Source organism: Sinohyriopsis cumingii, chromosome 6, assembly GCF_028554795.1.
Source record: "Sinohyriopsis cumingii isolate HCF-2022 chromosome 6, ASM2855479v2, whole genome shotgun sequence".
Taxonomy (NCBI): Eukaryota; Metazoa; Mollusca; class Bivalvia; order Unionida; family Unionidae; genus Sinohyriopsis; species Sinohyriopsis cumingii.
Genome location: NC_142966.1, coordinates 38,577,041 through 38,594,103, shown reverse-complemented (window position 1 = coordinate 38,594,103; position 17,063 = coordinate 38,577,041). Strand labels below are relative to the sequence as shown.

The following is a 17,063-nucleotide window of genomic DNA, read 5'->3' as shown; positions in this document are numbered from 1 at the left end:
GGTCCCATCAGTTACCTTTTTTATTTTTACATCTTTCTTAATTTTTCTCAGGGTGCTAAGCAAATATTATATCTAGCTGAACAATATTCCTTTCTACAAACACAAATACATGGTTTCTTGTAAAACTTAAACTGAGCATTACAAGCAATTTTAATGCACTGGTGTTTAGATATGACTTACCTCTATAAAATTATATCTGACTGAAAAATTATTATTTGATAGCAGTGATCATAATGGCATAACATGAGAAAACAGTAATCATAATGGCATAACAAGATAACAGTGATCATACTGGCATAACATGAGAAAACAGTGATCATAATGGCATAACATGAGATAACAGTGATCAAAATGGCATAACATGAGATAACAGTGATCATAATGGCATAACATGAGATAACATATAGGAATAATTCTGCCAGATCAGGATCTTTGGCATATCTGCATTAGGATAGTGACATAGCCTGTAAATTGGAGTCTGAACAACTACAGGTTCTTACTTTTTTTCTGAAATATAATATAGTCTGTACAGTACATATATATTACTTAATATCAATCTCTCTCTCTCTCTCTCTCTCTCTCTCTCTCTCTCTCTCTCTCTCTCTCTCTATATATATATATATATATATATATATATATATATATATATATATATCCTGAAATTACTTTAATTATGCACTGGAGGTAGTTCCATAGCAAAACTTCCACACCTGGTTGGCATGTAACTTACAATCTATAAATAGCTTTTTAATAGTTTGGTCAAGATATATTAAAACATGTCACTTTAATTGCGTTTCTTGGATATGACCTCTGACCTTCTTCCTGGGACCCCAAACTTCTACCCTTAAATAGATGGCCCTCACATGGGTAAGCCATGTAGCAAGTTGGATGAATATCAGCCAGTGTTGAGGAGGAAAGAGGTGATGGACAGACAGATGGAGGATATTACAATACCCCCACTAAAGCATGGGAAAATAATCCCACAAATATTACAATACCACCTCCACTAAAGCATGGGAATAATAATCCCATAAATATTATAATACCCCCACTAAAGCACGGGAATAATAATCCCCCCAAAATTACAATACCCGACTAAAACAATGGAATAATAATCCCACAAATATTACAATATCCCCTCCACTAAAGTATGGGAATAATAAACCCACAAACATTATAATACCCCACTAAAGCATAGGAATAATAATCCCACAAATATTACAATATACCCCCACTAAAGCATGGAAATAATAATCCCACAAATAGTACAATATCCCCACTAAAGCAAGGATTTAATAGTTGTACAAGTGTTACAATATGCCCAAAGCACTAATAATTCCATAAAAACTCCTCTTTCTATGTACCATAACAACATAATGTTACATGTAATGTTAAATCCAGCATGTGTTACAACAATGTAAAGTTATAAACATGAGTAATGTTAAATTCTTGCAATCCTCCTCCTTCATAGCACACATGTGATACAGAGTGAAAAGGATGATGAAAAATCAAGCTGTACTCACAATGACATGAGTCAGATCTCCTGTTTCAAATCTAGAGATGGCTATATCTAATGAATTCTTCAATGCTGCATTAACCCGCTGACTCAGCAAACTCCTCAAGTTTACTGACCGGCCCAATATCTGTTAAGAAAATATATTTAAAAAATTTCATGTATTTATTTGAACATATTTAAGGATGGTGAATTGTGAAATACCAAAGTATTTAACTTCCTGGAAAATTTACATTGTACAGTTAAATGTCCAAGCAATTCCAAATCCCTTAAAAATGAATATTATACAGTTAACCCCATGATTATAACAATTCTTACACTGAACCTCTGAATCCACTCATTATTGTTTCACTTCAGCATATAATTCTGACATCTGATTGGCTAGTGTCAAATTACTGTCCAATCAGTTGACAGAATGTAGAGTTCAGTCTGAGTGTGAGTGATATTTCTTGTGTAATCTCCAGGCCAGGACTTATTACCTGTCTATGGTACTTTCATTCTTATACAATCAAAATGACTTAGTCCTATCTATAAGCCAATGTCTTACTTCAAGATTCAGAGAAATGACTTCATGTCAAGATTTGTAGATATTGTAATTTTGGGCTAAATCTTTCAAAAATCAATTTTAATGGCAGTCTTAAGTTGACACCTTTTTAAAGTTAACACCCAATAAGAAAGCAAAAAAAATGATATCACCCGGATTATAAATTTTCGTATGAATTGGCCTGATAAACATCTTTCATTATCTTATGCTCTTCTTCTAATGCACAATGAAAAGAGTATTATATTTAAATTTTGATTTTTGGTTAATTAACATTTTGTTCTAATTATTCTCTTCTGCTCTTGTTGAGCAAATTAACTCAAAAGAAGAAATGTACTGTGAGAATGTTGAGTGTTATGTATAATATACTAATTATATATACAAATATTGTCTATATAAACATGTATATAATACCTGAATGAAATATACATATATTGTCTATATAAACATGTATATAATACCTGAATGAAATGTACATATGTTGCCTATATAAACATGTATATAATACCTGAATGAAATATACCTATGTTGTCTTTATAAACATTTAAGAAATTAACAGAATTACAGAATGTGCAGAATTTTAAACATACAGTATGAATTTTTTAAATGCAATCATTTCTAAAATATTCTATAAGTTAAATTATGTACATTATCTAATGGAATGTTGTTCAAGACATGCACCATTGATGGACATGTAATCTAGTCTCTTTAGCCCATAAAACATGTAATACTAATAACAATAATGAGGACTTTGTATGCGCCTACTCTTTCGAAGCTCTAAGCGCTTTACAACATTAGACAACACCTATAAGATAAAAAGCATATATAATGATATGAATACAAAAACAAACGCCATGAAATTAGAAAACATTAAAAAACATGATGAGAATATTTAAGGTAGGAAACATTATTAGGTCTTTAAGTTTGTTCTTGCAGTCAAAATAAGTGAGTTTTGAGAGCACTCTTGAATGGGATCACTGTGTCTTTGTGTCTAAGTTCAGTGGGCAATTCATTCCACGTTGCTGGGCCCTGGTATGCAAAAGAACGCTGTCCATATGACTTTGTTTTCATAGTGGGAATAATGAGTATACAATTGTCAGAAGAGGAGCGTAAGTATCTTGCTGGTGTGTACACATGGGTGAGGTCAGATAGGTATGTTGGACTAGAGTCCGTCAGTGAAACGTAGCACAGAGAACAAATTTTGTGTTTGATTCTGGATTGAATGGATAGCCAGTGTAGGGTACAGAGCAGCGGGGAGGTGTGCTCTGATCGTGGTACTCTAAGTATGATCCGAGCAGCTGTGTTTTGAACCTTTTGAAGTTTCTGGAGTAGATATTGAGATGAACCAGACAGAATTGAGTTACAATAGTCCAGTCTTGAAAGTACTAATGAACACACAAGTGTTTTAGTGGCATCAACTGAAAGATATTTGCAAATTGAGCTGATGCGTCTCAGCTCAAGATATGCAGCCTTGCATATGTTCATGACATGTTGGTGCAGTGCGAGAGTACTGTCCAGAGTAACGCCTAGGTTTTGTACTGATTGTGTGAATTTAATGTTGGTGTTGCTGATATTTATTGTTTGAGGTAAAGGATGTGAATGAGAAAGTCTTTGTGTTGTCATCAGAATGGCCTCAGTTTTATCATCATTCATCTGCAGCTTGTTACATGTCATCCATGATTTCACATCAGAAATGCACCTCTCTACATCTTGGATGGCAGCATCAGCTTCAGTTGGGTGGCTAGATTTCTATATTTGGGTGTCATCAGTGTACAATTGGTGAGACACTGGATGATGATCTATGACACTTGAAAGTGACTGAGTGTACAGAATGAAGAGAACAGGTCCAAGAACAGACCCCTGTGGAACACCACAACATAGATCAACTGGGCTGGAGTGTATTCCATTTGCAGACAAAATTTGTGTCCTGTTGACCAAGTAGGACTTGAACCACAGTAAGGCTGTATCACGAATGCCAAATACATGCTGGAGACGGTGAAGTAATATATCATGGTCTATTGTCTCAAATGCTGCAGACAAATCAAGGAGGGTGAGGACTGTAATCTTTCCGCTATCCAAAGCAGAGAGAATGTCATTAACTACTTTTAGAAGAGTAGTTTCAGTACTGTGGCAAGGGCAATATGCAGATTGTACATTGCTAAAAAGACTGTTTGAATTCAGATGAGATACAAGCTGGGATAGAACAACCTTTTCTAATATTTTTTATATGAATGGGAGATTAGAAACTGGGTGGTAGTTCTTTAAATCATTATGGTCTAGTGTTGGTTTCTTCAGCAGAGGCTTTACAATGGCAGTTTTGCAAAATGATGGGAATTCAATGAACGCAGGCAGTTATCGAGTTGTTCTGCTGTAGGAGGTAAGCAAGTTGTTAGGTTTGCTTGGATGTCATGCATTAGTTTGGTTCTATTTATCATACAGAGGTTTCTCTTAGTAGCAAATAAAGGTGGAGGGTTAGGGACTGATACGTCAAGATGGCATATAATGCAGAGGTGATCTGATGCAAGGTCATGGGATACCAGGGAGGACCGTAGAATGTTATCATCAGGTCTATGAAGAATCCAGTCTAAAATGCGACGATGTTTATGGATGGATTGGTTAACTGACTGTTTGAGGTTGAAAACATTGATGGAATCTAGGAGTTTTGATGTATTTGGGTTTCTGGGACAGTCAAAGTGAAAGTTGAAATCTCCAAGAATAATCAGGTTGCCACCTATCGAATTTCCAAAGTCCAGGAGATTCGGAAACTGCTCCAAAATGTGAGAGTCAGCCAGCTAGTTTTTTCTTCTAGGAGGAGGGCAGTATAGGCAGAATAAATGGACTGACCCTTTTGCTCCAGTGTGAGTGTCGATTAGATTAGTTCAAACAATGTGTGGTCGAAATTGAATGTTGTGGTGTGGTTAAGACGTTTTATCATGGTGTTCTTTGTGATGACAGCAATTCCACCTCAACGAGAGTTATGGGGGAATGACTTGATGGAGTAACCAGTGGGTGTTAGATATGCACACTTGGGCTCATTGCCTGATGTTTTTAGCCATGTTTCTGTCAGGAAAAAGATGCAAATATTCTGGTTGTTGATAAAATTAACTATTTCTGTGCACTTTTCCAGTGGTTCTACTGATTGGGCATTGAATAATGCAATATGCAGAGGTATCTCTTGGATAGTTGACACAAAGGTTGACAAATTAATAGGGATTTGAATTAGATTATATAAATTAACGGTCGAATTTTTAAATTGTTGAGCTGGAAAGGGCATAAGGGAAATGACTGGAATTCTTCTTCCTGTTCTACGCTGGCCAGCTTTGAAACAACATTTCTTTTTTCGCTTCTGTTTACAATTAGGTAATGATAAATGTAGTCCCAGTTTGTTTAGTCTAGAGCACAATGTAATGTGGAGAGCCAAGGAGTGGTCATTTAAAGCAATTAGTGAGGGTCCATCATAGCATAAATGGGTTGACTGGCGAGTATCACGTGATGGCGGTTTGTTCAAAAACAAGTGGAGCAAGACAACTGAGAAAAAGTCTAATTGATCTCATTTCCAAAACAAGGAGATGAAGAAACACATACAAACTGAACAGCTAATACATAATGAACAGACAGACAACAAGCACAAATATCATAAAAATGGCACAAAAATCGGAACAGCTGCTTCAAGCCGGTTAAGCGATAGCGACCATCTAGTCTCTCTTGCCCATATAACATGTAATCTAGCCTCTCTTACCCATATAACATGTAATCTAGTATCTTTTGCCCATAAAACATATAATCTAGTCTCTCTTGCCCATATAACATGTAATCTAGTCTCTCTTGCCCATATAACATGTAATCTAGTCTCTCTAACCCAGACAGTAATGAAATTTATATCTCACTCATATAATGCAGAAATTTAATCTCTCTCATCTAGATAAGACAGATATCTAGTATCTCCCACCCAGTTCATACAGAAATCTAGTATATCACCAAGTTAATACAGCAGCCTAGTCTCCCTGATTGAGTTAATAATAAAATCTAGTCTCTCACCCAGTTAATACAGCAACCTAGTACCTCTCACCCAGTTCATACAGAAATCTAGTCTCTCACCCACTTAATACAGCAACCTAGTACCTCTCACCCAGTTCATACAGAAATCTAGTCTCTCACCCAGTTCATACAGAAATCTAGTATCTTACCCAGTTAATACAGCAACCTAGTCTCCCTGATTAAGTTAATAATAAAATCTAGTCTCTCACCCAGTTCATACATAAATATATTGTCTCTCACACAGTTTATACAGAAATCTCTCATCCTGTTATTACATACATTTAGAATCTCTCCCACAGCAAATACAGAAATCTAGTATTTCCCACCTACTTAATACAGAAATCTAGAACCTCTCACCCAGTTAATACAAAAATCTAATATCCTCCATGCAGATAATACAGAAATCTGGAGTCTTTCACCCAGTTAATACAAAATCCTAGTAACTCCCATAAGTTAATACAGTAATCGTGTTCAATCTCTAAACTGTAACACCTGTTTATTTAGAATTAGTTTTCTTTACCTGGACATTAGTCTGCTGCATTAGTGTCTCATATCGGTTAACTGGTGGAAGAGTGACCTTAATTCCTGCCTGGGTACATTCACTGCATAATTTCTTGTCTAACATAATGCTGAAATAAAATGACACAAACTTTATTTATAAATATGGACAAATATATTATTTGTAAATTTCTTGTCTAACTTCAGGCTGAAATAAAATAACACAAATATTACATGTAAATTTCTGTCTAACTTCATGCTGAAATAAAATGAAACAACTATTACATGTCAATTTCCTTATTCATGTGAATGTGAAACAACATGTCTGTATTTTCTTCCTGGTAATTGGCATCAGAAAAAACTGAAATCATTTTACATTTGAACTTTTATGGAATCTTCTATACAGTCTCATAATCTGCAAATGATCCTTTGATGAAAAATCTTAAAATTATACTTTCTTTCATATCTATCTAAAGGGCATGAATTTGAAACACAGTATGAGGAAACTAGAAATATGTTTCATGCAGCATGAATGTCCCACCAGTAACTATGAAACTGGCCTAAGCAGACAAATTAATTAGACATACATGTGGTCAGACATGGGTAAATGTCCCACCACAGTGTCTATGAAACTGGCCTAAGCAGACAAATTAATTAGACGTACATATGGTCAGATGTGGGTGAATGTCCCACCACAATGTCTATGAAACTGGCCTAAGCAGACAAATTAATTAGACGTACATATGGTCAGACATGGGTAAATGTCCCACCACAGTGTCTATGAAACTGGCCTAAGCACACAAATTAATTAGATGTACATAATATGGTCAGACAAGGGTGAATGTCCCACCACAATGTCTATGAAACTGGCCTAAGCACACAAATTAATTAGATGTACATATGGTCAGATGTGGGTGAATGTCCCACCACAATGTCTATGAAACTGGCCTAAGCACACAAATTAATTAGACATACATATGGTCAGACAATGGTGAATGTCCCACCACAATGTCTATGAAACTGGCCTAAGCACTCAGATTAATTAGGCATACATATGATCAAACAAAGGTAACTTGATATGTCCGAAAAATTCATTAAGTGACAGAAAAACAGTGGTTTTATATAGAGTAGGTCCTGTGAACTCCTCATGCATGTCATAAAACATGACTAATGGAGGCAAACACCTGCATGCCATAAGACATGACTAATGGGGGAAACTCCTGTGTGTCATTAGACATGACTAATGGATGCCAACTCCTGTATGTCATAAGACATTACTAACTGATCATAAGACATGACTAATGGAAACAAACTACTGTATGTCATAAGACATGACTAATGGAGGCAAACTCCTGTATGTCATATGACATTACTAATGGATCATAAGATATGACTAATGGAGGCAAACTCCTGTATGTCGTAAGACATGACTAATGGAGGCAAACTCCTGTATGTCATAAGACATGACTAATGGAGGCAAACTCATGTATGCCATAAGACATGACTAATGGACGCCAACTCCTGTATGTCATAAGACATAACTAATGATCATAAAGACATGACTAATGGAGACAAAATCATGTATGTCATAAGACATGACTAATGGAGGCAAACTCCTGTATGTCATAAAACATGACTAATGGAGGCCAACTCCTGTATGTCATAAGATATTACTAATGGATCATAAGACATGACTAATGGAGACAAAATCATGTATGTCATAAGACATGACTAAGTGAGGCAAACTCATGTATGCCATATGACATGACTACTGGAGGCAAACTCCTGTATGTCATAAGACATTACTAATGAATCATAAGACATGACTAATGGGGACAAACTATTGTATGTCATAAGACATGACTAATGGAGGCAAACTCATGTATGCCATAAGACATGACTAATGGAGGCAAACTCCTGTATGTCATAAGACATTACTAATGGATCATAAGACATGACTAATGGAGGCAAACTACTTTATGTCATAAGACATGACTAATGGAAGCAAACTCCTGTATGTCATAAGACATGACTTATGGAGGCAAACTTTCTGCACTTGACTCATTTCTTTGATCATATTCCCGCCAAGAAGTTCTTGGATATTTCTAAAACTGCAGTTTATATAAAGATAATCTGATTTTACCTTTATTCCTTTTTCCTTGTGTTGTATGCCTTTATGGGGTCACTTAAACTTGCTCTACACTATACATTACTGAAGTGCCATTAACAAAATACTTACAAACATCCTGCTACAAAGAGAATTTGAAAAATACCTACAGGTTTTACATATTACTGTAAATGTGTTAACTATCTTGCTTATAATGGATTATAACTGATATCCATGGCAATGTTATAATATAGTGTTTCGTGTTTAGGCTCTTACAAAACATAACAACAAAAAAGTGAAGACAACAAGCTTTGTAAAAATTAACAATAAATTTATTTCCCTAGAAAAACAAGGTAAAAATGAGAAAAAGAAATTACCATTCTACAAATCAAATCCAAATATAATCCAGGAATAATCCAACAATTAAAAAATAGAAGTCCTAGTAATAAAATGTCCTAATGAAACTGAGATCGAATTCCAATGAAATCCAAAATGGAAGGCAATGACATATGCTGTGGTCAGTGTCATACTGATGTGTCAACAGATCTTTGTTGAATCACAGAAAATAATATTCCTGTTTTTTAATTCTGTGTAAATTTCAATAACTGCCTTTGTCCAAGAATTAAATTTCAAGCACAAGTATTTCCAGGGAAAAAAAAACTCTTGGAATCCAAAAAATCATTTGAAGAAAAATAAAGTAAATAGCCCAAAAACTGGTCACAACATAAAACACTTCTCCAGTGTTATGGCAAGTATGACTATTATTTCTCAAAACATCAACAATAAATCTAGTTACACTGTATAAATTCTATTTGAACATGGTACTCAATTGCAGTACTGTTATATTACTGTGACATTATTGGTCTATAGTCAATATTATCACCACCGTTACAAAATTGTAGTATTTTTAGTCTAGGGCGTACATTACCACTGTTACAAAACTGTAGTACTATTGGCCAATGGCCTACATTACCACTGTTACAAAACTGTAGTACTATTGGTCTATGGCCTACATTACCACTGTTACAAAACTGTAGTATATTTGGTCCAGGGCCTACATTACCACTGTTACACAAGTGAAGTATTATTGCTTATGACCTATATGACCACTGTTATATAACTGTAGTATTACTGGCCTAGCTGCACTACCACTGTTACATAACTTTAGTATTGCTAACCTGTGGTGTACATTACCAATACACCATTGTCTTTATCATTGTCAGAAAGTCTGTAACCTTCAGTTTCATTTCATGAGATATTTACTGCAGCTATATTATGAAGCTGAGATTTCAACACTTAATTGCTATCTAAAGAAAAGGAAAGAATGAAAGCAACAAATTAGAAATGTGTTCATGGAACACAAATGCCCTACCTAACTGCCAAACTTGGATTAATTGATGCATCAGGATAACACTATTATGTCCTTTTCATAATCAAAGATGAACACACAAATGTTTTTCTTCTGTTTTGTACTAAAGACATGAGTATGGCTGCTATCCTTAACTCACCATGATGCCATCTGCTTGAAGCAGGTAAACAGCTGGTCACTCAGTTTGAACACAAACTGGTCAAAACAAAGATTCACCTGAAACAAAAATACAGGATTTTGATTGTTTATTTCATCTGAAATGTATTAAATAAATTGAATATTATATGATACAAGCTGTTACAGAAATTGGCATATTGTATTATTCAATTATTTTCATAAATTGTATGTAAAATGAAGAAAAATGTGAGATCTTATCTATTAGATAAATGATAAGTGCTTTATGATGTTGCAATGTGGTACTTCTAAGCATTATATCACATTATGTCAGACATGATGTTGTAGCAAGTCTTTAAAGTATTTATCTAGGGGAACACATGATAAAGTTATTGAAATGGGGGTCAAGGCTTTAAAGTATTTATCTAGGGGAACACATGATAAAGTTATTGAAATGGGGGTCAAGGCTTTAAAGTATTTATCTAGAGGAACACATGATAAAGTTATTGAAATGGGGGTCAAGGCTTTACAATATTTATCTAGGGTAACACATGGTAAAGTTATTGAAATGGGAATGGGGGTCAAGGCTTTACAGTATTTATCTAGGGGAACACATGATAAAGTTATTGAAATGGGGGTCAAGGCTTTAAAGTATTTATCTAGGGGAACACATGATAAAGTTATTGAAATGGGGGTCAAGGCTTTACAATATTTATCTAGGGTAACACATGATAAAGTTATTGAAATGGGAATGGGGGTCAAGGCTTTACAGTATTTATCTAGGGGAACACATGATAAAGTTATTGAAATGGGGGTCAAGGCTTTAAAGTATTTATCTAGGGGAACACATGATAAAGTTATTGAAATGGGGGTCAAGGCTTTAAAGTATTTATCTAGAGGAACACACGATAAAGTTATTGAAATGGGGGTCAAGGCTTTACAGTATTTATCTAGGGGAACACATGATAAAGTTATTGAAATGGGGGGTCAAGGCTTTAAAGTATTTATCTAGAGGAACACACGATTAAGTTATTGAAATGGGGGTCAAGGCTTTAAAGTATTTATCTAGAGGAACACATGATAAAGTTATTGAAATGGGGGTCAAGGCTTTACAGTATTTATCTAGAGGAAAACACGATAAAGTTATTGAAATGGGGGTCAAGGTTTTACAGTATTTATCTAGAGGAACACATGATAAAGTTATTGAAATGGGGGTCAAGGCTTTACAATATTTATCTAGGGTAACACATGATAAAGTTATTGAAATGGGAATGGGGGTCAAGGCTTTACAGTATTTATCTAGGGGAACACATGATAAAGTTATTGAAATGGGGGTCAAGGCTTTAAAGTATTTATCATGGGGAACACATGATAAAGTTATTGAAATGGGGGTCAAAAAATTTACAGTATTTATCTAGGGGAACACATGATAACATTATTGAAATGGGGGTCAAGGCTTTACAGTATTTATCTAGAGGAACACATGATAAAGTTATTGAAATGGGGGTCAAGGCTTTAAAGTATTTATCTAGGGAAACACATGATAAAGTTATTGAAATGGGGGTCAAATGGGCTGATCTTAAGAACAGGTTTTCTGATTTTAGAATTTGCTAATGATTTATTCTAAAACGAACTCATTTTATCTCCCTTTACAATGTATAATGTGTGACTATAGTGCAATATCATCACAGAAGGAGTGCACAGCCAATGGGTGAGTCAGGTGACATAATAGTGCAGTATCATCACAAAAGGGGTGCACAGCCAATGGGTGAGTCAGGTGACATAATAGTGCAGTATCATCACAGCAGAGATGCACAGCCTACAGCTGAGTGAGCTGCTCACATGCTGTAGCATTAAGTTAGATGAATGCAACTGGTGTACACCACAAGTTCTCAAAACAAGGGTTCGTATGCAGGTGATATATTAGCCATACATAGAATACAAAGAAGTGGGCCACAGGTGCAAAACGTTTGAGAACCATTGTTGTATACAAACTAAATTGAGTTTATGTGTCAGTTTAGAATCAAAACAATTTTATGATATGGAAAGAAATATTGATATGAAAAAATAAATATACATTTTCATTATTGCAATAGCATTAGAAATGATCTGAATAAAGAGTATGTTCTTCCAGCATTCAAGGCCTCTTCTAGTCAACCAATCACTCAAGGCTCCTTCTAGTCATAGTCAACCAATCATTCAAGGCCCCTTCTAGTCATAGTCAACCAATCATTCAAGGCCCCTTCTAGTCATAGTCAACCAATCATTCAAGGCCCCTTCTAGTCATAGTCAACCAATCATTCAAGGCCCCTTCTAGTCATAGTCAACCAATCATTCAAGTCCCCTCATAGTCGTGGTCAACCAATCACATTATCTGAGATCAAACGTGCCATAGCTATAAAAAAAGCAGGGTAACTGTGCTGGATTTGGTATATGTAAAACATTTTAAATTTTCAGACAGCAGACTTCATGTTCTTTTAATAACTTTATTTAATTGTATATTTGTACATATATTTGTCCCAAATGATTTCACAAAAGCAGAGGCGTAGCTAGGGTGGGGCAGGGGGGTACATATGTCCCCGGGCGCCAAGGTACAGGGGCACCAAAATGAGGCTTACAACGTTACATTATAATAAGTAAACAAGGGTAATATTCAAAAATGTGATTAAACGGGGAGGGGGCTGGGGCGCCAATTTTATAGTTCGTCCCCGGGCGCAAAATATCATAGCTACACCTCTGCACAAAAGTTACAATTATCCAGCTGCTGAAAAGAAAAATTGGCAACCTGATGGACAAAAATAAATGTAGACCTATAGGTCTTATGATAATTATTTCATAGATATTTGAATGTATTGTACTAAAACAATGTGATGTCACAATTCCTAAAAATCAATTTGGTTTTGAATAGCAACATTCAACAGACTTAGGCATATATGCCATTCAGGAAACAGGCAGTTATTATTTGGAACATGTTTGTAAACTACGATGTATTCAGTTTTGAAGAAATAATAAGAAAGTGTGTTTTCAATGATGACAAGAATATCTAATAGTGAGAATGGCATCGTGAAATCTGTGGGAAAAAGATATTTGTTTAAATTCCTGTATTATAGATTTATTGAACAAATCAATCTTTAAATGCCTTATGTAGCTGTGTTTGTATATTTGACTATAATACACCAGTCATCTTTTGTATTTAAAATACTTGTATATTTTATAGTTCAATTTCGATGTATGGACCATAATACACCAATGATACTTTGTATTTAAAATACTTGTATATTTTATAGTTTAATTTTGATGTATGGACCATGCAGTCTGAAATAAAGAATTGTTAATTTATCTTAATTGTATTACATCATCACCTGGTGCTTGCATACTAGGGGATTATTTAAAACTGCTAGACTGAAAACAGGCAGTTTGCTTGAAATAGATACCTCTTTAATTCTAACCCAAGGAAATAATGCACAAAAAAGAGAGCTGTTTATCTTGCATAATAATACCTCTTTTGAAGGTCCACATGTCACTAGCAGTAATAAATATCTCTTCAGGAGACCGATACATGTGACCAACAGTAATAGATAATTTAGAGGCCCAAATATGTCAACAACAGTGATAGATACTTTTGGAGGTCCACACATGTCACCAACAATGATGATACCTCTCGAGGTCCACACATGGCACCAACAGTGACAGATACCTCTGGAGGTCCACACATGTCACCAACAATGATAGATACCTCTGAAGGTCCACACATGACACCAACAATAATAGATACCTCTGGAGGTCCACATGTCACCAACAGTAACAGATACCTCTGGAGGTCCACACATGACACCAACAGTAACATATACCTTTGGAGGTATACACACAGCACCAACAATAATAGATACCATTGGAGGCCCAGTGTCAGATGACAACAACAGTACCAGATACTTTTGGATGTCCACACATGACACCAACAGTAACAAAAACCTCTGAAGGTACACACATTACCAACAATTATAGATACCTTTGCAGGCCCATACATGACACCAACAGTAACAAATACCTCTGAAGGTACATACATTACTAACGATAATAGATACCTTTGGAGGTCCACACATGACACCAACCATGAACGCTCTGCATGACATGACATTTAAAATTCATCTTATAAGTGTGAAGCCAATGTTTGAGCAAGATGCTTGCATGCTGTGATATTTAATCTAGAATAAAACTGTCATAAAGAAGAAGAATTGTGTTTGTCATGTTAAAATCAAAATAATGACTTAACAAGTGATACTGTGAATTCACTATGTTTGATAGGGTATACATTTTTGTGGATTTTCATAGTCGTCACAAACCAATAATGCAAAGACTAAATGAACAATCCTCCTGCTGTGGAAATACCAGAACCAATTCCCAAATTTATGAATTTAATTGAAAGAAAAATGGATCTAAATACTGCACTTTTTTCAATAATCTTTGTGTGTCAGTATTCAGGACTCAGTGCTTAGTAGTTATATGATGGATTAAATCAGTGCTCATGACTTATCAGTGCTTGGAAATTATTTGATGGATTAAGTCTGTGCTCATGACTGTCAGTGCTTGGCAATTATTTGATGGATTAAGTCAGTCCTAGGGACTGCGTCAGTGCTAGGTAATTATTTGATGGATTAAGTCAGTCCTAGGGACTGTATCAGTGCTTGGTAATTATTTGATGTATTAAGTCAGTGCTCAGGACTATGTCAGTGCTTGGTAATTATTTGATGGATCGAGTCAGTGCTCAGGGAAAATGACAACATTGGCAACATGTATTTATCTTTGGAAACAAATACCACTTTTCAGGTCACTGATTCTTAATTCACTGCACCAAGCCTGAATAAATGACATACCAATAATGGTTTAATAGATAATGGTACAAGGGAGTTTTGAAGAGATAGACATCTGAAACACTGAGAAAGCAACAGTTACTCTTAAAAACATTGTCATATTTTGATGACTGACTGTTATATCACTAGTGCAAATCTTAAAGGCCTTTGAACAGTAAACTCTGGGTATATTGATACCCAAAGACTACAAACTTGGAATCTTTATATCCCAATACCATTAAAATAGATGAGTTATATTAAATCTGAGGTTAGGGGGTACAGTACAATATGCATTGTAATAACTGATATATTGAATGATATAATGATTGATAAATTCTATATTACTCTAACACAAAGAAAAATCTAACCTCTGCTTCCACTTCATCGTACAGGAACTGTTGTCGGAATTTGGTGAGAGCATAGTGTGCAGAGTCATTGTACAGGTCAAGTGGATACAGAATGTACCTATAAAAAGGCATGGGATAAGAAGTCAACTCTGTTTCATTGTACAGGTCATGACCTATAAAAAGGCATGGGATAACAAGTCAACTCTATTTCATTGTACAGGTCAAGTGGATATAGAATGTACCTATATAAAGGCATGGGATAAGAAGTCAATTCTATTTACCTATACCTTCTGTCAAAAAATAATACTATTTACAAAAATACTGGTCAGGTTTTCTGTCCAAAAATAATACTTTTCATTGAGTATGGGTCAGGTTTTTCTGTCAAGCTGATCATACCTTCAGTAAATGATGTTGCTTAGACTAAGTAAATGTAGCTATCTTAAAACAAATATCATCCAAAATAATGGGATCCATCTTAAGACAAATATCATCCAAAATAATGGGATCCATCTTAAAACAAATATCATCCAAAATAATGGGATCCATCTTAAAACAAATATCATCCAAAATAATGGGATCCATCTTAAAACAAATATCATCCAAAATAATGGGATCCATCTGAAAACAAATATCATCCAAAATAATGGGATCCATCTTAAAACAAATATCATCCAAAATAATGAAATCCATCTTAAAACAAATATCATCCAAATAATGGGACCCATCTTAAAACAAATATCATCCAAAATAATGGGATCCATCTTAAGACAAATATCATCCACAATAATGGGATCCATCTTAAAACAAATATCATCCACAATAATGGGATCCATCTTAAAACAAATATCATCCACAATAATGGGATCCATGATCACACCCATGGAAATGGATATATTGATAACAGGAAACAGCTAATGGTCAATCCCTACCCACATAAAGGTGTTATGGGGTGGGTGTGTTTTGGTCAAACTCCTCCATTCTATTTATAATAATAATACTCACTTTTTATTTACTGAGGGTAACTGTATTATTACAAAGCTATTCTCTCTTGAGGACTTTTCTACATCCACTTAACTTACAATACAACACAAGCTGAAAAAGAATACTTAATTCTTATTTAACATGCAGTTGAGGCATTTATATTTAAAAGCACTGTGATAATTTATTGTATTATTAAAACGCAATCTGTTCCAGGCAAAAACTCTGGAAAATCAAAAGGCAATCTGTTCCAGGCAAAACTCGGGAAAATCAGAAAGCCATCTGTTCCAGGCAAAAACTCGGAAAAGTAAAAGCTCTTCTTAAAGAACAAAAAATTTAGGCTTTTGTATCAAGAGCAGTTCAGTTTGACAGAGTGTAGTGCATAACATGGCTGCATCTAGCCAAACTTTTGACAGAGTGTAGTGCATAACCTGGCTGCATCTAGCCAAACTTTTGACAGAGTGTAGTGCATAACCTGGCTGCATCTAGCCAAACTTTTGACAGAGTGTAGTACATAACCTGGCTGCATCTAGCCAAACTTTTGACAGAGTGTAGTGCATAACCTGACTGCATCTAGCCAAACATTTTGACCAAGTGTAGTGCATAACCTGACTGCATCTAGGCAAACTTTTGACAGAGTGTAGTGCATAACCTGACTGCATCTAGACAAACATTTTGTGTAAATCTTGTAGTGAAGTTCAGTTTGAC

At 35.1% G+C, this 17,063-nt stretch overlaps 1 protein-coding gene across 3 annotated transcripts in view; it reads right to left on the bottom strand.

Moving 5' to 3' along the window:
• LOC149796741 (cytoplasmic FMR1-interacting protein 1-like) overlaps positions 1–17,063 on the bottom strand; it is a 190,522-nt gene that overhangs the window by 97,409 nt on the left and 76,050 nt on the right. For all 3 annotated transcript variants that reach the window (XM_089961391.1, XM_089961389.1, XM_089961390.1), the window contains 4 exons: positions 15,399–15,495; positions 10,206–10,282; positions 6,613–6,721; positions 1,524–1,643 (listed from right to left, as the gene is read on the bottom strand). In XM_089961391.1, coding sequence (XP_089817517.1) covers positions 1,524–1,643; positions 6,613–6,721; positions 10,206–10,282; positions 15,399–15,495 — 403 coding nt within the window. The remainder of the gene's footprint in view (positions 1–1,523; positions 1,644–6,612; positions 6,722–10,205; positions 10,283–15,398; positions 15,496–17,063) is intronic.